The following is a 26,938-nucleotide window of genomic DNA, read 5'->3' on the forward strand; positions in this document are numbered from 1 at the left end:
TTCGATTCCTGCTTAAAACGTCTCTAAAACAAAGAGAAAGAGAAACTGGTAGCAAACATTCGAGTATTAATTCTGCTTCTTTGTTTCCCATCCCAAGTTTGTGGTTCCCAGAAATTCTTGACAGTAATTTGCTGTTCATGGACTTCCTTAACCACAAGAGGTCTTGCTGTATTTAGTTTCCCACAGTGGTCTTTTCTTCCTGAAAGTGCCCAGCTATGTGTGAACCAAGAAAGGTTTTATAAAACAGCCTCCTGAGAAAAGGAGATCAATACCTCAGCTATACACTTTGTTAGCTTTGCACTTACCATTTGTGTAGCGTGTCCTGAGTCTTTCTCTGGAGAACACCAGTGATTCCATCTTCACCTTTTCCATGCTGTCACAGGTGGCATCCATCTCACACTCCTACAGCCACATGTAAGTAGGCCTGCAGCTTAAACTAACAATCAAGATTTCCACCACAGTTAGTGGAGGCAGGGATGTAACTCCAAAGAGCAATCTGCCCTGTGGCAAACATCTCTCTCACAGCAGAGTGAATCACTGGTCTAACTTGTTTGGTTAGGGCTAGGGACAGCCTAGGCTGTCTGCAGTGGCAGCACAGCAACAAATTATAATAGGAACAAAAAAAAGACAATATTCAAAACAAAGTTGTTCTCCAAACTGTTGAACAGGTCATTGTGAATGGGAATGCAATGAACACACTACAGATTTGAAGCTTCAGCTTGTTTTTGCTCAGCTGCGCTCTCCAATTTACAGCCTGCAGCTCAATTAGAAGCTTTTTCCACTTACTTGTTTCATTTAGTGTGGTGACTGCTACATGAAGTAAACCAGGGGGAGGAAAATGAGATGCTTTTGACTGTCAGGATGCTGATAGAAGTGTGGAGGAAGAGAAGCCTTTGAAATCCCCTGGTGCTACTTCATGTTTGTCATCCTAAGGAGAGCTGCCTTGGAGAGCCACTGTGCCACCAGGAACATTTAGGAAATTCCCTGAGATGCCTGTACAGCATCAATCTTTCACACAAATCAATAGCTGGTTCCTGTGTTATTATTTCCAGTCATGTCCTGTCCTGGAGGGGGCCCCTCACAGAGCAGAAGGCTGGTGTTGAGCATCTTATTCTCCTCGGCACAGAGCACAGGCAATCTTCATCCCCTAAGGTGTGCTCGCTGCTTCCAAGGCACAGGCTGAAAATGTCTGAGCTGCAGAGTGCGAGGCTGAAGCACAGGGGAACAAGTTTATGGCAGGAAGATATGACAAGTGAAACCAGCTGCATTTGAGATGCAAATGGACCTAAGCAGTCCAAGGTGTCAGAGGGCTTGCCAGATATTACACAGCCTGCTCTGTGATCATTTGGCACAGCACTGCAAAGAGAAACAAACTTAAAAGCTCTGAGGAGGTGCAGTTTGTTTAAATAATAGCAAGTAATTAGTCTGAAGACAAAATCAGTGATGGCATTTTATAATTACAATTAATTTAAAGGTTAATTTCCTTTGGTGCTAAAATCTTATTTAAAACATTTACCAGGAAGGGAAATTAGGATGTTACTATATAGGTGCATAGAATGCTTCTGGGAATCCATGCCTATTATCACTAGAAAATTAGGTTAGACTCAAAGTGGGAATTTCAATTCATTTTAGTGTATAATAGATGGTGGTCAGGGCCTTGAGTCAGAAGGGTTGCTTAGGGTAGACTGTATGATTTGCATTTTCTTTGTTTGTGGGATTAATTGCAAATGTTTCCAACAAAAAGGCTGGGTTTATACATGAACAAGCTTGACATGAAAAGAAAATTGGTTATGGATTGCTGCCTTCGTAACTAATGAAGCTGATGTTCAAGGTATCCCTAGGAGACAGGCTTGTGGTGTGAGACAAATATATAAATAAAATCACACAAGGGAAAATGGTGGCATTGCTGGCTTCATCTATGCTAATTTCTTTTCTCCCTCACTTGTCTTCCCTGCCACTCCCCTTGCATCCATCACCACCTCCGGTGGGGATTGTCAGGCCCAAGTTTAAAAATGTCTAAATAATATAATGTAAAGCTTGAAGGAAGTAACATTTCCTTTCCAGCAGCTCATCACAAATCAATACTGCTTAATAAAATCAATGCATTGTAACAGCCAGGGAAATATACTTACCTTACATAATTTTTTTTTAACTATAGACTACACAATTTGTATCTCTTCAAGAATGACATTGCATAAGTGTTGGAAAAGATCTGCACATGTCAAAAAGGAATGAACCACTAACATCTGGTTTTTTGAAGAAAGATATGTTTCATACCGAACCATCATGAAAATATTACTCGTCACGAATTATTTGTTTCAGGAGAGGAACACAAAGGCATTCAGACCATGAAACAATGTCCCAGGCAGTTGTGTCAAGCCAGTAGCAGACATGAGGTAGTAACTAGTCATGGTTCTGACAAAAAAAAGCTACAGATCATTTGAAGAGATGGTCAGGTTGTTGATGTAGCTGAATAGGGCATGGTTTTCCTGGACATGGAAATGTTTTGACACTGAAAAATAGACAAAGCTCATATTCAAAATCAGAAAAAATATAGCAAAATCTGAAACTCTCCACAAGCTGAAAATTGCATGAAAATACTTTCAGGAATGTTTTGTTCTGGTGCTGGTGAAAGATTCCATTTCAACATCAGTCCTTTCCTGCTACTTTGCACTGAACATGGAGGGATGGCTTTGAAAGGAGGTCCTCCAATGGGGAGCATCTCCTCCTTCATCCCCCAAAGGAGAGGCAGCTTGGATCCCACAGAGGAACAGCCTGCAGGTGGCCATGTGGGGCTGCCGGCCCCCTTCCCCACCCTGGTGTTCCACCCTTCAAGGGCAGCTGGCTGCTCCTTAGGGTTTCAGCCAAAATGGGTTGGTGGAGCATGGCAGGTTCTGGCCATCAAAGCTCACTCCAGGCTGACAGATAGCAGAGTCTTTGAGAGGAATGGTGATGAGCTGCTGCAGGTGGACCAGACTAATTATTTCCAGTGGCCCTGAGAAGGACACCTGCCCACAGCCTTAGTGTCCTTCCTGATGCCATAAACATAGCTTTGTACTAAATTATTTTTATCAGCATGACTCCTGTTGAAGTTTTCCTTATTACTTTTCCTTTCAAATATCTAGATAGATCTTCATTAGCTTTGGATTGTTAACTTTCATAGATTTGGGCCTTAATTCTCCACTTTGTTGCACCTACTAATGACTCTTTTTCTAATTTATTAGTGTGGCAGTCACACTTGGAGGCCACTGCCCCAGGCATTTTCTTTTTCCTCCTTTTTTTCTTTTTCTTCTCTTTATTGCTTGCCCCTAGAAGTGTTCTGGCTAAGAACAATTTTTACTAATGACTCATTTGATAACTTCTACAATAATTCAGTCTACCACACATTTAATTCTTAGAATAATTTGTCAGTCAAAAACTATATTGCAGGGCTGTATTTTTTTGCTCAGCACTTAGGATGAAAATTTGAAAGCAAATGGCTATTATCCAGCAATGTTCAGGTCTGTCCAGTTTAGAAAAATTATATATTGTTCAGACTATTATTGTTCTCTTACCTTGTTACTGTTCTCTTGTTCTCTTAGCTGAGCGAAGGTCTTTTACGGGCTTTTCTTTACTGAGCATCAGACAAGCCTCTTTGCAAGTTTGGAGACAAACCTTGCAAAGCCTTGCAGAGGTCAGGCAGCAACCCTATTTCCAGGTGCACAGGCTGACAGGTGGCTTGCTGTATATTTGTCAGGTATAAAAAGGAGTGCTGGCCATTTCATTCCAGTATTTCTCATCACTGCAGCTATGCTCCAGCTGTTTCCTCCTGGCCTCTGGTCTTTGTTCCTGCCTGCTTTATCCCTGGTCCCAGTTCCTGCCTTCAACTACTGAAGACTTGCTCATGCCTCCTAGCCCTTGCTTGGTTATTCCTGGCTGCTTTCATCCTGGCTCCTTTCTGCTCAGCAAGGACCTTGATTCCCATCCTCTCAACGTGGTTCCCACTGTTGGCTAGCCCTGCCTTGCAGAGGCCTTGCTCCAGAGCATGGTATTCCTTATGTCATGCTCCAAGGGTCCGCTACTGGCCAGATACCTTCTCCACCTCAGAATCCGAGACAAACTGTGACTTGTCTAATTTCTGGACCCACAGCACCATTTACCTTGGTATTTTCTGCTGGGTACAACCATGAGCTGGATTCACCTGGAATGCAGTATCTGCATGCCTGCTTGGTCCTAATTATAGAGAGCAACAGGCAGAAATCCTTGCCCATGTTTCTGTGAGGGCAGAAACACCAGGTGATGTTTATTAGACTTCACAAACCTGAGTGCCTTCCCAGTCCTATATCTTGTCTCAGAAGGGCTGATCAAAGACTCAGCCAGGAGATCAGCAGAAACAGAGACAGAAGAAGATGCTGCCTTATACCAACAAGAAACACAATAAGAGAAGAAAGTGGAGGACAAGACCCTGTGAAGCAAAAAATTACTGAGTAATTTTGATTATTATACAAGAAAACAGCATGAAAATACTTGCAGTGGGGCATAATCTGAGCTGAGAAGCTCCATCAAAATTTATGTAAGGGTTTCCCTTTGCAGCTCCAGTGGCCATTGTAGAGCTCAGAAATGCCATGAGGTTACAGCTTAAAATCTGAGATTTTATATTCACCTTGCAAATGGCTGAGCTGAGAGCACTCACAGGTCCTTCATTACTGGCTGTTTGGCAGAAATGCTGCTCATTGCACCGCAAGAACTGGACCTCATGTCCAAGTCCTTATGCCATTTCTGCATCCTCCTGTGACAGCACAAAGGGCACAGCCTCATGTGCTGGCAGATGTCTCCTTCCCCATGCTTCCCTGGTGTTTGGCTGTGTTGTGGTTTGAGAGCCTAAATCACTGTGTACTCAGCACAAAGACCAATAATGTTTGATTAGCATTGTAAACAAACTTTATGGAGATCATATTCAAGCAAACCTCCTCCTGTGTGCTATATTGTGGAACAGCCACCAGGCCATGCTCACAGCATAAAAAGGCAGCAGAACTGAATTATTTGGAAGTGTCTTCACCAAACAGAGAGCTGGGTAGCAGGATACTGGCAAAGCTGCAAGAGCAAAGGTGTCCCCATATGTTCTTTTATCTTTTTGCCCCATATGTCATTTCCAAAATCCTTAAAATCAAACTTAATTTTACTGCCTTCCATTTATTTGTTTTTTCTCAATCTGGCCTGTTTTTAGCTACCACTATTTGTGCACAGCTCTCTCTTGCCTCACAGACTCACTTCTGTACCAGCAGTGCTTTCAGTGATGTTATTAGCTGTAGTTTGTTTGCCATTTCTCCTTCCTTCCAGCTACACCTGCAGTGAAGTGCCTTGCTGTGGCAGTGAAGCTTAATTCCAGCACTTCAAAAGCCTGACTACAGGGAACCAAGTCTTTGGCCTCTGGAGAGAGTTCATATAAATTTAAGACCTCACAGGTCAGGTGTAGCATACGAACACCATGTGTTGTCTCTCTGCTATACCACACAGGAAATATGTCCAGTCATGGCATGTACATACAAGGAGCATCCATGAGCACATGCACATACACTTCCCTGGTCATTAGCTCTTTTCTTTTAAAAGGTATCATCTTTGTCATGGGTAATTCTAATTTTTTTGTATTATTTTAGTGCCTTAGGTTCATGAATATATTTAAGGACTACCATAATACCAAGCACTGTACAAATGTGAACACCAGACCAATTTCTTGGAGCTAGCAATTTGCATGTTAGACAACAGGCAACTGATGGGTACAGGCAGAAAGTGAGCACAAAGAAACTATGAGCAAATATTATTCATTGAAGTAGACAGGAGTGTAAGGGCACAGGCAACCTAATTATTGTCAACAGAGCAAAGAAGAATTTTTGGGAAAAGAACGAGAGAACTGTTTGTAAAGACATTCTCACAAGGAGAGACAAGAGTTTGGAAATCTGACAGGCATGGAGGTCAAGCTGGTGGCATGAGAGCAGAATTTAGCTTTTAGCCCTGAAAGGAGGAGGGATTGATGTCAAGTCTCTACAAAAGGCTTTAAATGTAAGAAAATTTAGTTCATACTAGATGTAATATAGAAGGTTAAATCAGTAGAAGGATGCAGAGAAGAGTAACCTAAACAAAAAGGTGAGTCCTGCAGTTTAACTCCACATTTGGTGAGTTCAAGAATAAAAAAGGAACAATTGTCATGTCTAACGCTGGGAGCCCTGAGTAAATGTTACAGCTGTGTCAACAGGTAGAAGAGTCTTCTTCTTCACTATGAAAAAATAATCTTCAGAAATTAAATCCTGCACAGCCCACAACAAAGTTGACATCAAACTTATATCCTCAAGTATAAGACAGACTTGAGGACACAAGTTCATTCTGAGAGACAGCAGAGAAGGTTAGGGAGGAGCAGCTGAGAGTTCTGGTTTTAGCCAGGCAGAACTGGAACTGATGTTTAATTATCCATGAGTAAATATCACAGAGAGAAGCTCGGATTTAAATTTGTATAGGAGGAGCAGAGTAAGCCTGAGCCAGGTAATCTGTGACACCTCAGAGAGCTGATGACAGCAGAATTTGTGTTTGTGAGTGCAATTAGCCAGACCAGGAGTGGGAGAAAAGTAAAATGCAGAGGTTACTGCTCACTGGACTCCAGGAGCATGATGGAGAGAGAACCTCAAAGAAAGGAGATGAATGATGACAGGAGGAAGGTGAGCACAAGCAGAAGAGACAAAGGAGCCCAGCAAGGCAAGTTTCAGGAAAAAGAGAGCAGCAAATGCATGAAAGGTGGCTGGATGGCCACAGAGAGGACTCTATGGGCCTAAATTTGAATGGGAAGAGGTGATCGGACTGCAGTTCCAGCTGCATGCAAAGGACAGAATACAAGATGGAAGAAAAATTCCTAAATAAGAGGAGAAAAGTAGCTCCAGAAACTGCCTGAAATCATTGAGAGGGGTTGGAGGGGGAAGGCTGGGACAAGCAGGGATAAGGATGGAGTCAATTTTTAAATTATTTTTATAAAAAGAATTTGCGTGTATTTTTATTGGGAAGGAAATGCAAAAAAAAAAAAAAGAGAGAGAGATCAAGAGTGTGTCACTGGGACAAGCAGAAGTTTTATGGAACAAAATTCTTGTGACTGTAGTAAGAGAGAAGGGGAAACAAATAGTATGTGAAAAAGGAGTGAAAAAGGCTGTCAAGCTGAAGAAAGGAGTGCTACTTTATCATTTTGTTTGCACAAAAAATTGAACAGTTATGTGCAGAGCAGTGACTGAAGATGGGGGCAGTGAAGCAAATGAGGAGATGGTTGGGTGTCTCTGGGATAGAACTAATAGAACTGGAGGAGACAAACTACTTCATACGGGAGATGAAGTGAAAGAAAAGAGAGGAGTCAGTAGAGAAGTCACCCTTAATACAGAATTACTACCAAAGGCATTTTCACTTTTAAAGAAGGAGCCACGGGCAGGAAATGGATGTGATGATGAAGACAGGGTTGAGTGCTGGCAGTAGATTCACCACAGTGAGAGGCAGATCCTCGTGCACCAAGGTTAGGGATGAGATAATCAGCAAAACAAACAGTAGTAGCAAATTAACAAAGAAGAGGGTTTGAAACCAGTCAGGTTGTCATCCATACTGCAAGTTCCAGGTTGGCCAGTTGGGAATTTTCCAATCTTTCCCTTTCATTTTGTTTGCAGATAAAGCAATTCATCCCCTTCCCCATTCCTAAACTCTGTATCTTTTCATATCTAGTCTGCATTGATTTTTGCATGCCTACTAAAATGCAAGGAAATTCATAGTGTCAGTCACATTTCTATAAACATATGCCCTAAGCAATTCTTTGGGTTGGATCCTAAGCTAATGTAAACTACCATTCCTTCATAGAAGTCACTGGAGTTATCAACATATTTATTAGAGGACCTGAATCTTTGTGCTTCTGTATTTATATCTTACAGAGAAAAATTTCTATAAGTAGAATAGTGTCTAGTTTTCTGGTTTCTTTTAAGAATCTTTCTTTTTGCTTTCTACAGGAAGATGTTGGTTTTTTTCCATACTCAATCCTTTCTCTTTGTCCATCTGTTGATTTCAACAGCTTTAATTTTTCTCACTGTGAACTTTCTAAAAAGAAATTTCTTCCATATCAAATCCATGATAATGGGGTCTTTTTTTGTGCATCACATTTTAATGGTTCTTCTATATACCTCAGACTTCCAGAAATGAAAAATGAGAAATCCATTTATGCCTCTTATCCTGTCCTGATGTACACCAGAAACAGTGGGTACTCTGACCATGAGTAGAGGCTGAAATTTTGCATCCCTGTGGGTGCTTATTGATAAAAAATATGTCCCTATTTTGAGCCATATGTCCTGTCTGTGTTACACTTGTAACAACAGTCATATGTCTGACAAGACCCTTAGCCCAGGCAAAAGAAGAAAATAATATGAATTTTTTATAACACATTTTACAGATAAGTAGTACTGCTATTATCCTATTCAAGTCCAGATAGGAAAATAAAAATTTCAGGATAAAATATTTCAAAGGTGCATTTGCATGGCCAGGTTTTGAGGGGGCTACAGGGGTGGCTTCTGTGAGGAGCTGCTAGAAGATTCTCCTGTGTCTGATGAAGCCAATGCCAGACAGCTCCAAGATGGACCCACTGCCCTCAGAGGCTGAGCCCATCAGCTATGGTGGTAGTGCCTCTGGGATAACAGATTTAAGAAGGGGAAAAGGTTACTGTGCAGCTGCAACTGTGAGAGAGGAATGACTGAGAGCAACTCTGCAGACACCAAGGTCAGCAAAGAAGGAGGAAGAGGTGCTCCATGCACCAGAGCTGAGATTCCCCTGCAGGCCCTGGTGCAGACCATGGTGAGGCAGCTGTGCCCCTGCAGCCCATGGAGGTCCATGGGGGAGCAGAGATCCACCAGCAGCCCCTGGAGGACCCCACGGCAGAGCAGGTGGGTGCCCATAGGAGGCCCTGCCCCTGTGGGAAGCCTGTGCTGGAACAGGCTCCTGGCAGGATCTGTGGACCCGTGGAGAGAGGAGCCCACACCAGAGCAGGTTTGCTGGCAGGACTTGTGACCCTGTGGGGGACACCCGCTGGAGCAGGCTGGTCCTGAAGGACTGCGGCCCAAGGAAGGGACCCACTGGAGCAGCTCATGAAGAATTGTAGCCCGTGGGAAGGATTCAGATTGGAGAAGTTTACGGAGGACTGTCTCCCATAAGAGGGACCCCACACTGGAGCAGAGGAAACATGTGAGGAGTCCTCCCCCTGAGGAGGAGGGAGCAGCAGAGAGGTGTGATGAACTGACCACAACACCCATTCCTCATTCCCTTATGTCACTGGGGTGGAGGAAGCAGAGAATCAGGAGTTAAGTTACGCCTGGGACGAAGGTTTAATATTTGGTTCTATTCTCATTATACTGTTCTTCTTTGGTAATAATTCAAAGCTATTTTTCCTGTGATGGTAATTGCTGAATGATCTCTCCCTGTGTCTATCTGGACCCATGAACATTTTGTTATATTTTCTCTCTCCTGTTCAGCTGAGGAGGGGAGCAACAGAGTGGCTTTGGTGGGCAACAGATGTTCATCCAGGGTCAACTCACCACAAAAGGAATGGGATTCTGTTTGTTTATATGTTCACATGTATGTTTACTAAAGTGAAACATGATATGAGCCACTTGTGATAACAGTGACATGTAAGATGAATGTAAAACAGAATGGTCAAAAAAGTGTTTGATGTGTGAGGCTAAGGATGGAAGCCTCTGTACTGATTCAGCTAATGAGCCTTGTTTTATTCATCTGATGTTATGGCTGCCAGGAACGTATCAGTTGTATGACACTTTTAGTGACCTTTAAGGCACAGCCAGGACAAAATGCCTGCAGAAAGGGCAGCCTGGTGCATGCTTTAAGAAACTGGTTCAGAGTCCACAGGGAGATTTTAGCATAGTCCAGACACCACAGGGCTTGCGGTGCTGAGAAGCAGCCGCCATGAAGAAACTTTGCTACAAAGAAATTGATGAAATCCTTTTGTACTGGAGTTCACTTTCTGTTACCTCCCTTCACCTCCCTTACGAAGCTTGTTGTTGCCTGTAAGAAGCCATTGTTGGTCTATAGTGAGGCCATGGTAGTAATCTCTGCCCTGCCATCATTTGGTTACACACATGGGAAGTTCTACAGTGAGCTGAACACAGAAATGTCTCTACAACCTTGCTTTGTTTGTCACTTGACAATCTGGCTTGTTAACACTCTGTCCTTGCTCTGTGCAACAGGGCAAAGCCACAATGCACGAAGAGACATTCAGCGCACATCTTTCCCTCGTGCCCACACAAAATCATTTTGCTCAAAGAAATCTTTTTCTTAACACATTGGTTTAGCTTTCTGAAAACAACCCTGAAGACCTTTTGCCCCACATCTGCAAAGTAGAGTGTCTATGCCTACAGCCTACTAATAATGATTTAAAGATTGCTTGAAGGCTCTAGGAAAGTACAGAAGAAATGCTAAGCTGCACAAATGAGTATAGGCAATATCCCTAAAGCAACATGGGTTGACAACAGTGAGATACTCAATCCAACACAGGTATTTTCTGACTTGTGTTGTCAGGGATCAAGAGTAACAAAAGGAAAAGAAAACTGGGCAAGCAAACAACAAGCCATACCCACAGCAAACATATGCCCATTCTTTCTTCTGTAATCTTTGTATTTGAATAGAGGGGGAGGTTTCCTCCCAGCCTAGCACTTCAATAAACAGTATCCTTCATTCTGTGCCTGTAAATTTAGTATGCTCCCAAAGACATGATCACATTTTGATAAAGGTATTCTGATGCTTACAGACAGTGATTAAGTAGAAAGCAACACACGGTATTTATCTTGATTTTAGCAAGATTTTGACACTATAAAAGGTTTGTAAGAAGGGCAGGGAAGTACTGTCCGGATGCATAGGTTGAGTGCAGAATTGTTTCAATCTGCATTTGAAATGTAGCTATAAAGCAGATGGGACATTTCAGATGAGATCCCACTGGTACCTCAGCTAGGGAAATAGTTCTCTTCATTATTTTGGTTAAGAAAAATGAGGATAGAAGAGAGAACGTTTGTAAAAATCTAAGATTAAACCAGACTGGGAAGGGTACAAGCACTTGTGAAGATACGATTAGAAGTCAAAATAATCTTGAGAAGTGGCTTGAAATCAAGAAGGTGAAATTCAGTACAGGCAAGTGCAAAAGAGCTCCTGTGGGGAAGAATCAATCATCTTCAAATAAAATATGGACTACTTGGCTAGGCTACACTTAGTGTCAAAACACAAAAATAAAGATCTGATTATTAGGCATTTTTATGATGCTGTTGAAAAAAGAAATTGAAAACCAAACCCAAATGACACAAAACAAGAACAACAAAAACAAGATGAAAAAAACAAACCAAACATACAAAACTCCAAGTCCTACTGAGTTATTTCAGGTAATGCACAGAAGACTATATGGCAGTTGTCCCAGTTAGTCCTGATTTGTGCACTCCACGGTAAGAAAAGCATAAGTAAACTGAGGAAGGATCTTCAGGCTTTGAAATGTAGAGGCTTGGAAAACATGAGCTGTGAGAAAAATTTGAAATAACTAGGTTTTCTTAAACCTGAAAACAATGGATAGCATGAAATAATTTTTTAAAAGGCTTAAAAGCAGCTATAAGAGAAAAAAATGGCTCATTTTTCTTCATATCCATAGAGAGAACAGGCCAAAATGTAGATAAGTAGTTAATTTGCAGGAAATTACATTTAAATTAGACATTGGGAAATTAGGCACAGGGAAAAGCAACGCAGAGAGGCTATAGAACCTCCTTCATTAGAGATGTCAGGGATTAATTCAGTAACACATCTTTCTGGGAGAGGAGTATACATAATGCTGCCACAGTGCACAGAGCTGACTAAATTATTTCTGCAGGGGCCATTCTTGCCAGCAAAGAATGACTTGATGACAGATTCAGCATGTGTGCAGTTGTAATGGAGACATACTGTACCCAGCCAGTCTAGTGTTTTGGTGGCTCTTTGCTTGCAGAGTAAATGGTGGATAGAGGGGTACAAGAATTTAATTTTTTGTAACATGTCTGGAATGGGTGAAACTGCATTGATAAGTGTGACTAAGTGTGGCACATATTGAGGGGTACCTTAGTACTAAAACAACCTTATAAATACAAGTGTTAAGGAGTCCAACCACTGTGGAAGTTCTCAAACCATGTAAACTTACTTTTTTTGTTTGTTTGTGACTGTTACTACATTTTGGAGCCACAAAAAATTGTTGTCTATAACCTTTTATTTTTTTTTTTCTTTTAATGTACACAGAGCCAGTCTGTCAGTAGCAGTGCCCAGATGTGTGAAAAATGTACTTCTATACCTGAACTCTTTGGCCCTTTTCTATCAAAGTAAAGTCAAGTTCACTTCTGTGATGTAAGAGACAATATTTCAGGGACAAGAACTGCCCCCAAATAACCCCTATAAGCCAATAGTTAAGTCTCCTGGGACAAAGGCAGCAAAGGGTACCCTTTTACCTGTGCAAAGAAAGTGTTATAGCAGAGAAATAGGGTTTTGGTCTCAGATGAGATTGAATTTTCCTGGAAATTGTTTAAAACAAACATGAGAAGGCCATCAGGAATACCCTACAACCTTCCTGCAGACCTTCAGCATCTTGAGAGAAATGCAGGTTTCCTTACATCTGTGAAGTTTCATCTCTGAAGCTCAGATAAATTGTTCCAACTCTCTGTTCATGCATTTCAACCCAAATGTCAAAGCAGGGAATCAGAGAAACTTCTGCCTCTCAGACAGAGTTGGATCAATGTACTCCCTCCTCTACATCCTCTACTGAGCCATGACAGCAAGCCAGACACAGTAATCGCAGTCAGAAGCAATGCATTCATGCCAATAAATAAATGGTTTTCAGCATTTGTAATGTCCGAGTAGCATATTGTTTTGTATTAGTGAGGTGGTCTACTTGAAAAAGAGGGATGTGTGCTTATTCCTGGTGGACAGATGGCTGTTATAAATCCTTTACTGTTTTTATGTGGTTTTAAAATTGAATTGATTTTAAAAGTAAAGAAAAAAAAAAGAGGGTACTTTGCCTTTCCTTACTTTTTAACTGTTTTTCTGTATCTTCCCAATTAGCTGGTCTAATTTTAACAGATTATTAGGGGACCTGTCAAAAATAATCTGTGTGCTGGGTGGTTCTTAATGATAGTGCCTATCAGTTCTAAAAGGATGTTGCTAATGTGAGCAATTTGTCCCCTTTCAGTTGATTTCATAGGTGGATTTGACTCTTACGGCTATCAAGGTCCACAGAAGACATCTCATTTACAGCTACAGCCCATGTATATGTAAGTACTTAACTTCTAGGATATTTGGCAGAGTGGCAGCCTGATATTAAAGGATCATTAAGCTGAAAGATGGCATGACTTAAAAATTCACAATAGGCAGAAGCCTTTTTTGATGGACTGAATTCAAGCTACACTTAAGCAGCAACATTACTCTTGTGTTGAATTATAATGATTTCATAGGGCAAGATATCATGTGTCACAGTTGTTCAAACAGCATCCAGCTCTCACCTGATTTTTCCCTATTTTCATTCAAGCAGGTTTCACTCAGAGACAGTGACAAATCAGTGCAAAAAAAACACTGTCCAGATATGACAAGTCTTGGTTGCGAAAAAGTGGATTTTTATTAAGTTTTATCAAAAGTTCATAAACTTGCTAATTTAGTGGATGCATTTAGCATTTGTCTTACCAGAGCATCTGTTCACCAAGCCACCTCTGTACCTCATTTCCAGTTTCCACATTTAAAAATGCCAAAGCAAACCACATATGGCTTTTAAAATTAGTTTGAATAGAAGACAGTATTTTACCTAACCAGTGAGTGACAACTCCATCTTAGAGTGCAGTCTGATATTTTTGGGAATTAAATGGGGAATCAAATCTCAGCTCATACACACAACTGGAGTATATTCACACTAGAGCTGACATACAACCATAGACCAGTCCAGGAATAATCGTTCTCCAAATATTTCTTGTACTGATGCCAACTGAAATTCAGAACAGTCCTGACTGCCCAGATAAATCTTACCTCACTGCTGCAGGCTTTTGGAATATTTTTTATTTGCCATCAATGGCCTGCATGCTAAAAGCACAGCACCAAACAGCTCATAAAGAGGCAACATTTACTTTTTTCCTTTGTTTCTCTTCTGAACATCTTTTTTGAGGAGAAGAACTAAATTCAAGCACACAATAGCCATCCCAACACACAATTCCATTCACCTTCAAATGCAATTTCATTTCTTCTGATTAGTGGAAGCAAGTCTGCTAATAGATTAGTGTATTTTTGCACGGAGCTCGCACTTACTCCTTTATCAGTGGTACAATCTGTTCTGTGGTAGTGTTTAGAACTGGGCCCTTCAGGAGTTTTGCTAGGAGCTTTTTAATAATCTCAAATTACAATAGTGCATATCTCCAATGTCGTCTTAACTTCAGCTTCCCATCTGTCTGTGCTCAAGTACAGGTTTTTCACCTGCACTTTTGGCACAGTACTATGCATTTAGAAAACGTTATTTCCTTTGTAGTATTATATGAGGTACATAGGTACTTAGAACAATGCTAATCCTATCTCTTTCTCAGTATACCTTGTCATCAACATATGGAGCCCTTTAGCTATTATCCCATTCTCTTTATGCTCTCGGTGTTTCCTCTAGAACTGCAGATTGCATTTACTGTGCATCATCACACTGACTGGAAAGAAAGCTAGATCTGTGGGGGGAAAAAAAAAGAAGGCAATATTTTTAATCTTGTAGCTGAGATGAAGAGATAGATGATTAATCCATGTAAACAGTGTTCTGTCTTATTTCAATTCTGCATTCTCACTGGAGTAGAGGTGATTTTGTTGTCTTAACTGAGAGACAGAAATCAGAATGTGAGTTGACATTTTGTCCAATCAACCCACAAAAGTATTGCTATGTCCCAGCCACAGTCAAACAAAGACACTTCATGTTTCCCTCTGACTGTATAGTATTTGACAGATTTCTCTAGGGTTGCTACAATCTGTCCTTAAGAAGCTTTTACAGCATTTAGTAATACCTTTCTTTATTTACAGCTGCGGCACACCAGGAACACATGCTTATGTATTCACACTGCAGTTCCTCTGTAAATGTAGGCAGTCCATTAGGTAGTGGAGTGACAAATTCGAATGTCAAGTTAATCAAGTCAAGGTTTGATCTGCTTGTAGCACTATTTACACCAATATTATGTATTAGAAATCAAAACATGCTGATATGGTAACAGCAGGCCATACTTGATATTTTAAAGCTTTATTGGTTGGGAGGAAAGGTTTGGTTCCCTACGGAGCTTGCTCGCCAAAGATCATCAATGTAAGCCTTCACAGTATTCAAGAAAAGAAAAAAACAGAACAAACAGGGCTTTATGTTATTCTCTGGCTAGTATCACCTCCAGTTTACAATGCTCAACACCTCCGGAGTATGTGTAATAGACAAGAATTATTCGATTTAGGAGGAGAGGAGAGGAGAGGAGAGGAGAGGAGAGGAGAGGAGAGGAGAGGAGAGGACTTTCTGCTTTACAGAGTCCATTGCCATGCTCTTACCACTATAATCATGTCCCTCCAGGATACAACTATACCCATTTATGTTCATATATCTGTATTGAAATAACTATTTCCACAACTTTATAAATTGCTACAAAATGTCTTTGAATCCATAGGCAGCAGAAGATACATTAAGCATCATTCCATCTATTAAGCATGAATATACAAGCATTCCATATATTAAGCATCAATTCCTGAAAAAGATCAAGAAAATACAGAGATCGCTTGTCGCCGCCACTGCGTCCTCTCCTATTCAGACTCACACTGGGCACATCTCATATGGAGCTCTGGATTTATGAGAGAAATTGGAGACAGTTGCCTTTAAATCATCTGATTGCTAACTGTATGCAGAGGCACAACAGCAATTCATTCTCCATGCTGTGGTGTGCTGGGCATGATGCAAAAGGGAAGGAGAACATATGGCCTCCTCTTTGAAGAGCTCACCAAAACAATATCAGCTTCTAATAGTTGTTCAGATTCTTTCAAAATACAAATTCCAACATGTAGTTCAGTAATAGAGAACACAAAAGCCCTTATATATTTACCAGATCGATTCATATACAGAATTCATATACAAATCTTAAAGACACACAGAATTTTGTGTTAGGCCTCAGTCATTATCCACGTACTGCTTGCTGATGTGAGTTGATTTGGTGAATTGCAATGACAGAAGTCCATCAACAGAAACTTTTATTTCTTTGGAAGTCAGACGGTTTTGCATCCAAGTGATTTAAATCAATTTTAACTCCTTTATACATGCACTATTTAATTATTATCCTGAAGGAATACTGGATTTAGTAATTGCTAACTGTTAAGACATACTGTTTTGTAACCAGTTTCCTCCTGTGTGCTAAAGTTAGTACTTCATTTTGTTAATGTGGAGGTTATATTGAACCTACACCAACTTACACATGCAAATAATTATACTGATTTATTCAGGCTTCTCATATTTACATTTCTATTGTGTCAGGACTATTTTATCTGAAGATTTATTACTTTTTATTTGTGATATCAATCAAGCTCTACTTTTAAGAACATTCTAATTCAGCTTAAACACACAGAGTTGCTTTGTGTAGTGTTTCATCAGTTATGCAAAAGTACTCTAAATGAACAGGATACCTAAGGAAAAGAAAAATCTTGGTTTCTGAAAAAGAAATATTATGTCTGGGTAGTTAATTGAAGTTACTATCTCTGGTTGTTGCTACCTTTAATATTCTAGAATTATTAGATTCAGGCTCACTTCGGTGTTTTTTTCTCTATGCTTTAGGCTTTGAATTCCAGACACAGTTTTCTTATCACCTTTTCCAATTTCATATTTCATTTAAGTCAGTTTACTTTTTGAAGTGAAAATTATACTCAATTTAAAAATATGTTTTAGATAAAACACTGGTGTTTTGGGGAAGAATTCTTATGGTGACATTTATCTACCTGTTATAAATGGGATTTTTTTATTATTTAAGTGCCAACAGTGTGCTCTATGCTGTACAAGCCAAGAAGCCTAGACAATCCCTTCAAAACGAATACGCTTTTTGAACAGAACGGGACAGAACCGATGCTCATGTACCTCCTTGCAGTGTGGCCACAGCTGATGTACTCAAAAGCAGCTTCCTGGCATTCTGTGCCGGAGATGCCAGTGCTCATTTCCAGACCATGGGAGAAGGACACAATAAGATGGCGGAAATCAATTGTCAAGACAAAATTCTCCTCTTGGGAGGTGACCAAGGAAGGTGACTAAACACTCCCTGACACTGATTCTGCTGCACATGAAAAAACACAGTCGTAGTTGTGGAACGAGACTGCACTGCATGATCACTGTTCTAAAAACAGTAGGAAGGAGGGAGGGGAGAGAGATCTTTCTTTATGTTCTTCACAGTAAACTTGTTTGCTCGAGAAAAGAAGAAGTGAAGCAAAAAAAAAAAAAAGCATGCATGTCTGATGCTGATGCCTAATGCACTGGAGAAATTGCTCAAAAGCAGTGCAACCCTGAAGTGAAGCATGTTTTCCTCCTATTGTGAAGCCCAAGAATATTTGCAGTATCTATACTCCTGTGTGCTCACACGCACATATAGGCATTTGTCTAGATAATTGCACATACTGAAGGTGCTACCTACTTCACCATTCACTTAAAATATAAATGAAACGCAAAAAAAGACAGTAAAACCAGCAACTTGAGTATAACCGCCACAACACTCAGCAAATTCATGCAGTACAAATCTTCTGTGTAATTATCTCCTCATGTTTTGGGATTCAGACACATTTAAATAAACTACCACCTAAGCTCTCACTATCAACAAACAACATCTTGTCCATTTTAGACTGAAAGCTTTAGTTACAAAACATGGGTTTGGGACAACACTGCTAAGGTGTCCAGGCTGTGGCACTTGCACAGGCTCTCTGCTTTGTGAGTGAGCCGTGGGCAGCTTTTCCCTGCACCTGTAATTCAGCCCTTCTGTCCTCATACAGGGACACTACTTGGTTTTACAAAGACAGCTACATATCTGATGGATTATATAAGACAGATCATATTCCAGTTGACCCTTGGATATACAGTTAAGATTATAATTAAATATAACTCCTGCCTAGGATTGTTTAGAAAACCTGTGCTGACTTCTCTGAAAATGTTCCAGAGAGACCCAAGCAGTTACTTGAGCAAACACTTTGTCTTTCTGTCCTCTTCATCCCGTGTGCATCTGAACTGTTACTGGTTTGTGGATGACACTTGCTTGCAAAAGGGCACCAGAGCAGCAGGGCAGGGATCATACAATTATATTGTGGATTATAAGCATTGTCCTTTCTCTGTCTTTCTTCTAGGTCAAAGTAAGCATGGGGACTACTCAAGGTGGGCTGGAAGACCTGTCAAAAAATCTGTTTCAGGATGGCCTCCTGGTTCTTCAAAGAGAAAAGAAATCAAATTTTTGTGCTAAAAATAATATATAAAAGCTGATTGAACAGTGAGACAGAAAACAACAGAGACCTTCAGCCTCTCTTTCTAACAGGTACTAAAGGAGATGTCCCAGACCCCCTTCTTGGACCTCCTGCTTCCCAGCACCAAAGGGACAGAGCAGAAGCATTGGTGCCACCTTTTGTCCCTTTCTTTCTCCGGCCACCGCCAGCATGGTTCATCTGGATTAACACATGAACCCAGCCCACTCAGTGCTTTGGGAGCCTCCTCCACACTCCGGGCCGCATTGAGTCTCCTTAGTCAACACAACACTGAAATACCAGGATGACCTTGCAGCAGAAGTCAATAGACAGCGCATTGTTTGCCCTGAAGGCTGTACAGTTCATACTTGCCTTAACCCAACTGCGTTGCACATTAGAGAAACTACGTGCAAGCTTTCTGAAGTTAACATGCTGCTGTTAATTCTGAACAATTTCTAAGTCAGTGGTTTTCTTCTGTTTGGTTTTGCTTTGTTTTCATGTCAGGGAATAAGGCTCTGTTGCTCCATGGCTCCAGAGCAACCAAGTAGAAAACTGCCAGCTGTCTGATAAGTGCTTTACTTTTGGGGCTCCACAGTGGTCAAGAAACAGTTTATAATGATTAGAAAGAAAAATAAATAAATAAATAAATGAGACCTTTTGGGGGTCAGGGTGGGGAAAGGGGTAACAGAAACTAATAATTGAACCTACTGGAAATAAGCAGCAGAATCAGTGCTTCTTAATCCCGCTGGTTTTATTTATCACACTGTAGGTGCTTTTATAGCTATCTCTAAACATCTTTTACTAACTACAGAGACATCTGCAGATTTCTATCAACAAATGCCAACTGAATATGTACTAGCTACGTTTACTCTTTTATATCTGATTTCAACTAAAAATTCTCTGTAAGTGAGCTTTTTTTTTCCAAGTGCACCATAAGGGATCCACATCTTTTATTTTTCGATTTTGGTTGGAGAAGGCGGGGAGGGACTAGTTGAGTTGAAGACATACTGAAGACCTTTTTGTGGTATATTTGAGGGATCTGTTGTGTGTTAGAATGTGTATTTTATCTTCCTGTATTATTGTGGCTGAAAAAAACCCCTGTGCTGTTACGTAGTTGGCAACAAGATGCCTTTGGGAATTTTGCTAGTAGGTCAATGTGTATATGAAATACTCTGAACTCCTAGGAACATATGTTTTATTCTACATCTGATCTGTATTTTCAAGAACGTAGATGGCTTTCACTAGGAAAACCCAATATTTTGCTCAGGTTTTTCAGAAACTTGGATTGTCATTGTTTCTTTGCTCAGACCTTGCACAGACAAACGCACGCACCTACCACACCTGAGGTGACCACGTAGCTTTTGAGGGCAAGAGGGAAGGTCAGCACTTGGAAAGGCTCAAGGTACCCCTGAGCAACTCCCTTTTCCCTGCTGGCCAAGCCCTTGCTCCAAAGGCCTGTGCACTCACACCACATACCCATCCCTGTACAAGCCAGTGCCCTTTGCTGTGTCTGCATGGATGTACAGTGTCACAAGCAGCAACTCTGGACAATGACAGAGGAACAGGCATTCACCAGTGAAAACAAGATCCAGGACATGTTCAGGAGCTATACTTACATCAATTCAGTGAGATTTATATAGATATAGATATATATATATATGTAAGTGTGTGAATGTGTGTGTATGTCTATATATATAAAATACACAGGACTAACTATTGTTGGGAGCTGCATCACCCAGGAAGATTCTGATGCAGTGGACCAAGGGCTCCTGTCTCAGATACTGCTGGGAATTTCAGGCATGAAACAGGCACCTTCTCTAGGCCTGATCCTGTAAAGCATTCATTGCTGATTTGGATCTCAAATTTAAATTTTCATACTTGGGTACCTGAAAATCTGAGTTCCTACTGGATGGAGCTGCTTTTCACCCCCCTGAAAACCCCATGCGACTTCTAAGTGCCAGGCTGAAATTTCCCATAACTGGAAAAATTTTAAAAGTTTCTACTTTTATGTAGTATTAAATATAACAGATGTATAGCATTAAACACAATGAAGACGTTTAAATGGGATGAAAATGTCATAACAGGTTATTTTATCTTTCCCTTTATACCAGTTAATCGAAATGATATTTCTATAAAAATCATTTTTTAACATGAAAAGAAAACAGTTTAGGCACCTAAGCAGCAATCCAATTTTCAGAAGATAATTTTTCATACCTTTCAGTGATTTCCCATGGAACAGCGGCTACTGGTAGTTAGCAATTTTAGAAGTCAGACAATTTAATGAAGTGTCTACATGTAGCTTATAGGCCTGATTTTAATTTAGAAAATTTTGGCCTTAATTTCTCTGTGTCTTAGTCTTCCCATCTATAATACGGGAATAATATGTGCCTCACAGGCTTTTTGTGAGGTCTGAATTGTTAATGTTTGTAAAATGCTTAGGAAATAGGAAGCACATCTAACTACTACAGATTGCAATATAAATGTGTATTCATATATTACATATAGAGTAGATACACACAGTCACATACACACAGTATACATATATATATACACATACATACCTATATGAAGTTGGTTTTCATAACCCTGCTTAAGTTGCAGTTAGAGAACCACCATTTAAAAAATTAGGACTGTTGACTACTCAAATAAATGATTAGTGGACAGATCTCTTCTGGAAGCAGTTTAGAGCACAGTAATGTGAGACTATCTGGATGGCATTTTTGATTTGTACAGCTGTATCCTCCTCAAAATCCAGTAAAGAATGTTATTTTTCTAGGCTGGGCTTTTGTTATAAACTAAAATATTCAGAAGGCAAGAGATACAATCCAAATGTGTCTTTTTTTTTCTTTTCTTTTTGACATTTGTTAATTCTGAATGTATTTTTAACTGAAGTGATTTTTTTGACTTACTAGTGTAATTTGCATTTTAAAAAAATAAATGGAAAAAATATAGGTTTCCAAGCTATTCATGGCCCCCTGCTGCTATTCAGAATTTACAGGAAACTCAGAATTACTATTCCCAGCTGAGCAACAATGCAGGATAAATAATCCTATTACATTTACATGATGACAATCCCGATCTGTGCAGTGCTTGGATGTGACAGCACTGAATAGAAATTGCCGGGTCATGACACCATTTTAACGCTGTCATATGTACCAGGTATTTTCATTACCACTGACACTAAAAGGTTTCTTTTACAAGACTGACTGCAACAGACTCTTTACTTAGAAAACAGGGCTGGTTTTGCCCACTCATCAGGAATTTTAAGCCTGTGATAAGTATAGAGTTGCCAACAGTGTTAAGTATTGCAAAAGTAATCCTTGTTAAGAAGGAGCTATGTAACATGGATATTTGCTCTGCATTCATATTCTTTTATATGCTGTTTATTGTCCCTACACTGAAATGATGAAATCCTGTCTTAGGCAAAATGTTTATAGAGATCACATATATTGACAGTTTGCCTGAGGTCATTAAATAAAGGTGGAGCAGAATTATACACATTTTGAGATACTCGGTCATGCTCTCTTAGGATGATTCCTTAGGAAGAGAGTTCTTTCATTAGGATTTTTTAGGTCTTCATAATCATGCAAGTGATACTTTTCAGTCAGGTAGGAGAAATGGTTTGTGCTCCACTTGCTTAATTTAAGTCCTGTTTACAATACTCCACTGCTGTACAGCATTTTGACATAGTCTGGCACAGTTACGTATTGATCCCTGGATGTCTCCAGATAGGAATGGCTATTAACTCAGTGTCTGAAGGCTTTGGTCACTTGCATGATTACCTTCCATTTGAGCACATTGATAGTAGCCAAAGCAAAACTCCATACACCACGAATCACTCCAGCTTGTAATATTTTCATTTCCTGTCCTCTGTTTTATTTTTAAATGCAAACACTAAGAGGAGGAGGAGTTTTCTCACAAAGATGGAAAGCCCCATGAATAGTCTATGTGTATGTATTGCTTGCTGACTGTCTACTAATGAGTAGCTGAGATGAAATTGATGGACTTCTTGAGTTTGTTTTCTAGCTGTTCTGAATCTGGCTTCTTCCCAGTACATGTGGATTGACAGCAAACACTAAAGGTAAGCCAGGTTTTATTGAAGAACCAATGCACAGCAATGCTGCAGACAACACCGTGTCCACTGCTCCTTGGAGAAAGATGAAGACAGTTGTTATGCTAATTGGTCTTCTTCAAGCTATGTGCAATATTAAATGCAATCACCATGCATAAAAGAAACTGCCCTTTATCCTGCAATTACTCATTCACACACACAAGTGGCACAGCACAGAATCATTCAGTAAAAGAGATTTTCTTCCTGTAGTCACCAATATGCTTCATCTCCTGACATGGCTTGGAGAAATCAGCTCTGTTTGATTTCATGTCCTGACAAATTCCTCTGTTCAGATCTTCACCAAGAGAAGCAAGTTAGATTTGAGACCTTGGCATAGCTGAGTGGTTAAGGAAGATATTGCACCAAATGTGAAGTTTTAAGAAGCATCATATATACATTTGTTGCACATCTCTCTCCACCTGTACAAAAGAAGGGTCTTTTAAAATGCACTTTTCCTTTATATCTCAAAAACCAATTGAGTCAGATTATGTCTTTTACAAGTGTCTTCCAAATCCTGCCAAGATCACAAAAGAGATTTTTAAATAAAAAATCCAATAAAAACACCACCTCTTCTGCTCTCTGTCGAGTAGACAGCTTAGCTCTTGGGACTTCCAAATGCCTTGAGATTATTATTTTGGATAGATAAGTGCACTGTGAAACCTGAGAATTTAAAAAAAAATAATGTTTGTGTTCATGTCTGATTCAAAATTAAATCTGTACAAAAGCTATATTTCTGCATCCACCAGTGGGAAAGGGTCTTTACTGCCGTCTGGCACCTTATCACTTTCCCAGCTTTGCCTTTGTCCTGCTGGGAAATAGGTTATGGGGAGCTTAAGGTGAAGAAGCATCTTCATATTCAGCATGTGCTCTTCAACAGTCTCCAGTTCTGCCACACAGAATGTTGTTTCGTACCTAGTTAATTTCTTTCTCTCTCTTTCACCATCTTCTTGTCCCATTGTCACTGTCTCTCTTCCTGAACACAACCCCAAATACCCTCCCAAAATTACATATTTTGTCACATACATTGTTTCCAACTCACATAAAGGTGGTGATGGCTGTCATGGAGGACAGTGTCACTGAGGATGCGTGCAAAACAACAAGAAGAGGAAGCACAAGGGTTACGTACATCCTCTAAAGATCCCAGACAGAGAGACATTTAAGAGAAAGGTAAAGGATGGCAGCACTACAGAAGCCATGAGACATAGCAAGGCCTGGTAGGAATCATTTTCACATGTGCAATTACATTTGCTAAAGCTATAGATCACTGAGTACACAGAAATTCATGAATACCCAGAGCCACAAAAGGCACAGGTGAATTAGAAGAAAATTCATAAAAAATGTTTGTGAACACATTTACTGGATCAGATTCACGTTTCACTTTCTTCAAAATTGTCTCAGGAGTGTGTTTTTTCCCCTTGCAAACATTCAGATAGTTGGTTTCTAGGCACGCAGGTGAATATTTTGTTCCTAGAAGAGCATGTAAGTATGTGCAATTGCTTTAATTTACATGGGGTTCTCAGTATTGATGCATCTGTGTGCATTTGTGCTAAATGTTGGCTCAGTTCACTCAGTCACACATACACACACCTGTTATGTGACTATATTTATGGTGGAGATACATAACCACACACAGTCTCTCTCCTTTCCTGCTTTTTCCTATCCCTCCTCTCAAGACATTCAAAGTCCCAAGTGCCTATTTTCTAGAAAGGCATTTGATACACAAAAATTATTATTTCTGATAATTACTGGATGTACAAGCACTGTGCAATCCATGAACAGAGTAAGACAGTCCTTTCTGCAAAGAGTTTATGTGATAAATAAAGTAAGCTAATGAGAATATTTCAATTAAAGAAAAAAAAAGAAAAATATGGTCTCACATTCTCACACTGCTGTTAAATTTTAGTTAATCAAAGAAGTGGATGACAAAAAAAATTCAGAAAAAGGAAAGGAGCAGGGAAACAAGAACTTGGAGTACAGTTAAAAGGTGATATGGTTATTTACAGCATTACATATAAGAATTAAGTAAAAGCATCAGCCAATTATATCTTATTAGGGTATCCAATTAATTTACAATAGCTCCATATAGATATATTATATCCTATCTTATATTTTAAGGGCATTTAAAGCAGTAGCTATGGAAGAAGAACAACATCAAAGGGACTGCATATTGATGTAATCACAAAAGGTTGATGGATTGATTCAATTAATCAGTGACTCATTTCTAAGAGTTCTGCAGGGATTTATTTACCAAATACTTTCATTGTTTATTTTGCTCTCTGGAGGGTTTGTATATTGTCATTTTTCTTCATCATTCTTCTTGTTTCACTCCTCAATTTCTGACAAATGTTTTCATGCTGATACGTGGCATGTTAGGCATGTAAATTGTCCACATTTACTGATTTAAAGCAGTACACTCCAAACTTTCAGTAGCTGAGAACTTTTGTTTATTTCCCTCAGGTCCTGAGAACCACAAGCCATCTATAATTAATATAAAGATGTGTTTTCCATTTAATCTTTGCTTTCAGTGTCTGCTCAACATGACAAAGATGTAAGTTCTTGTCTAGCATAACCTGCTTAAACTTTAGACAGAAACTTACTATGAAAAACATTTTGAACACTGTTGATGCTAAATAGATTAACTGTTCTTCCTTCTTTGGTTTTTCCTTATATTTTGTAGTTAAAATCCAGGAAAATAATGCAAGAATGTTTTAAGAAGGTCAGCAGTTTCACCATGTTTTCTGTAGGTTTAGACAAGTTTTTACAAGGGCAAGTAGTGATAGGACAAGGGGGAATGGCTTTAAAACTCAAAGAGGGCAGTTTAGATAAGATATTAGGAAGAAATGCTTTCCTTTGAGGGTGGTGAGGCACTGGAACAAGTTGTCTGGAAAAGTGATGGATTCCTCATTCCTGGAAGTGTTCAAGACCAGGTTGGATGTTGAGTGAATTGACACATACAGGTAACCAAAGGCAACCATCAAACCACAGCCAAAATGCAAAGAGTGCATTTATTTCATTACCTTGCTAACAACACTGGGCAGCAGAGACACACAGGGACACAGGCTCCATCCTGCTTAGTTCATCCCAGCAGGTAGCTGCAATCTGGTCTGGTGGAAGGTCTCCCTATCCATGGCAGGGGTTTTGGAACTAGATGATCTTTAAGGTCCCTTGCAACTTAAACCATTCCATGATTCTATGATTTTCTATTTTAATACTGTCACAGTGTGTTCTTCAAAGTCACTACAAAGAAATGGCCAAATTAGGTCCAGTCACAGATTACAAAATGGCAAACACTGGGCACAACAGAGATCTGTGAAAGATGAAGTACTGAAACCAAAAGGAAACCATTCTTTGAAAGTGCTGGGTCTCATTTGGGCAAATAATTTTATTTTAAACTATCAGGAACACTGAACCTCTAAATAACTTTTTTTTAATAAACAGATTCATTGCATACATACATGCAGCATGGGTGTGATTTTCAGGCATCTTCAGCAGTGGTCAAATTCTTACTTCACTTTTAGGTGGTTAGTAGTGACTTCTCAGGAAAAGTAAAAGATCACAGACCCAGTGACAAGAGCTCTGGCAGCCTGCATCATGTGACAGCCTTCCCTAGTGGATTTAGAAAACTCCACCCTACCTATTAAACCTATTATAACAGACAGATGGAGACAGCTCTCAGTGATACCCAGTGACACACATTGAAACACAGGAGGCTCCCTCTGAATATCAGGAAACACTTTTGTACTGTCAGTCACCAAACACTGGCACAGATTGCCCAGGGAGGTTATGGGGTCTACATCCTTGGAAACAGTCAAACCTTGACTGGACATGGTCCTGGGCAGCATTCTGTAGGTGGCCCTGCATGAGTAGTGTTGTTGGACTCAATGATTACCAGATGCACCTTCCAGCCCCAACCATTCTCTGATTCTGTGATTCGCCTCTCATTCAAGCTACATTTTTTTCCCTACTGGGAATACTCCTATCTCAAGAGGATGCAGAATTATTTCTTGTTGGTCCAAGGGAGTCTCAGAGTTAGCCTTTGGAATGAAAATAAGAGGTCTGTGTAATGAGAGAGAAAAAAGGCCCATCAGTTTCTAAAATGTATTGGTTATTATTTTTCCCTTATTTGAATCTCCTATAGTTGGCTGCCTGGATGAAATCCCAGCTCCATTAAGGCCAGTGGGAATCTTGCTGTTTGTTTCAAGGAGATTTCAAGATCTCATACTTTGCAATTAAGATGCCTGAATATTTGCTTTGCTTGAAAAAAAACCCCACAGCCATTATCGTCAATAATTTTTAAATGCTCTACAAAAATTGATT

At 39.9% G+C, this 26,938-nt stretch overlaps 1 protein-coding gene across 1 annotated transcript in view; it reads left to right on the forward strand.

Annotated features, from left to right (window-relative positions):
• The window catches only part of NKAIN2 (Na+/K+ transporting ATPase interacting 2), a gene marked incomplete at its 5' end in the record, with an annotated part of 529,971 nt that extends 504,699 nt beyond the window's left edge, over window positions 1-25,272 (forward strand). Inside the window, 3 exons of the mRNA XM_008637809.2 lie at window positions 13,241-13,322; window positions 17,049-17,315; window positions 18,400-25,272. Of these exons, the coding sequence (XP_008636031.2) occupies window positions 13,241-13,322; window positions 17,049-17,121 (155 nt within the window). The remainder of the gene's footprint in view (window positions 1-13,240; window positions 13,323-17,048; window positions 17,316-18,399) is intronic.
• Between the last annotated feature and the right edge of the window lie 1,666 nt (window positions 25,273-26,938).

Source organism: Corvus brachyrhynchos, unplaced genomic scaffold (assembly GCF_000691975.1).
Source record: "Corvus brachyrhynchos isolate BGI_N302 unplaced genomic scaffold, ASM69197v1 scaffold14, whole genome shotgun sequence".
NCBI classification, from domain to species: Eukaryota; Metazoa; Chordata; class Aves; order Passeriformes; family Corvidae; genus Corvus; species Corvus brachyrhynchos.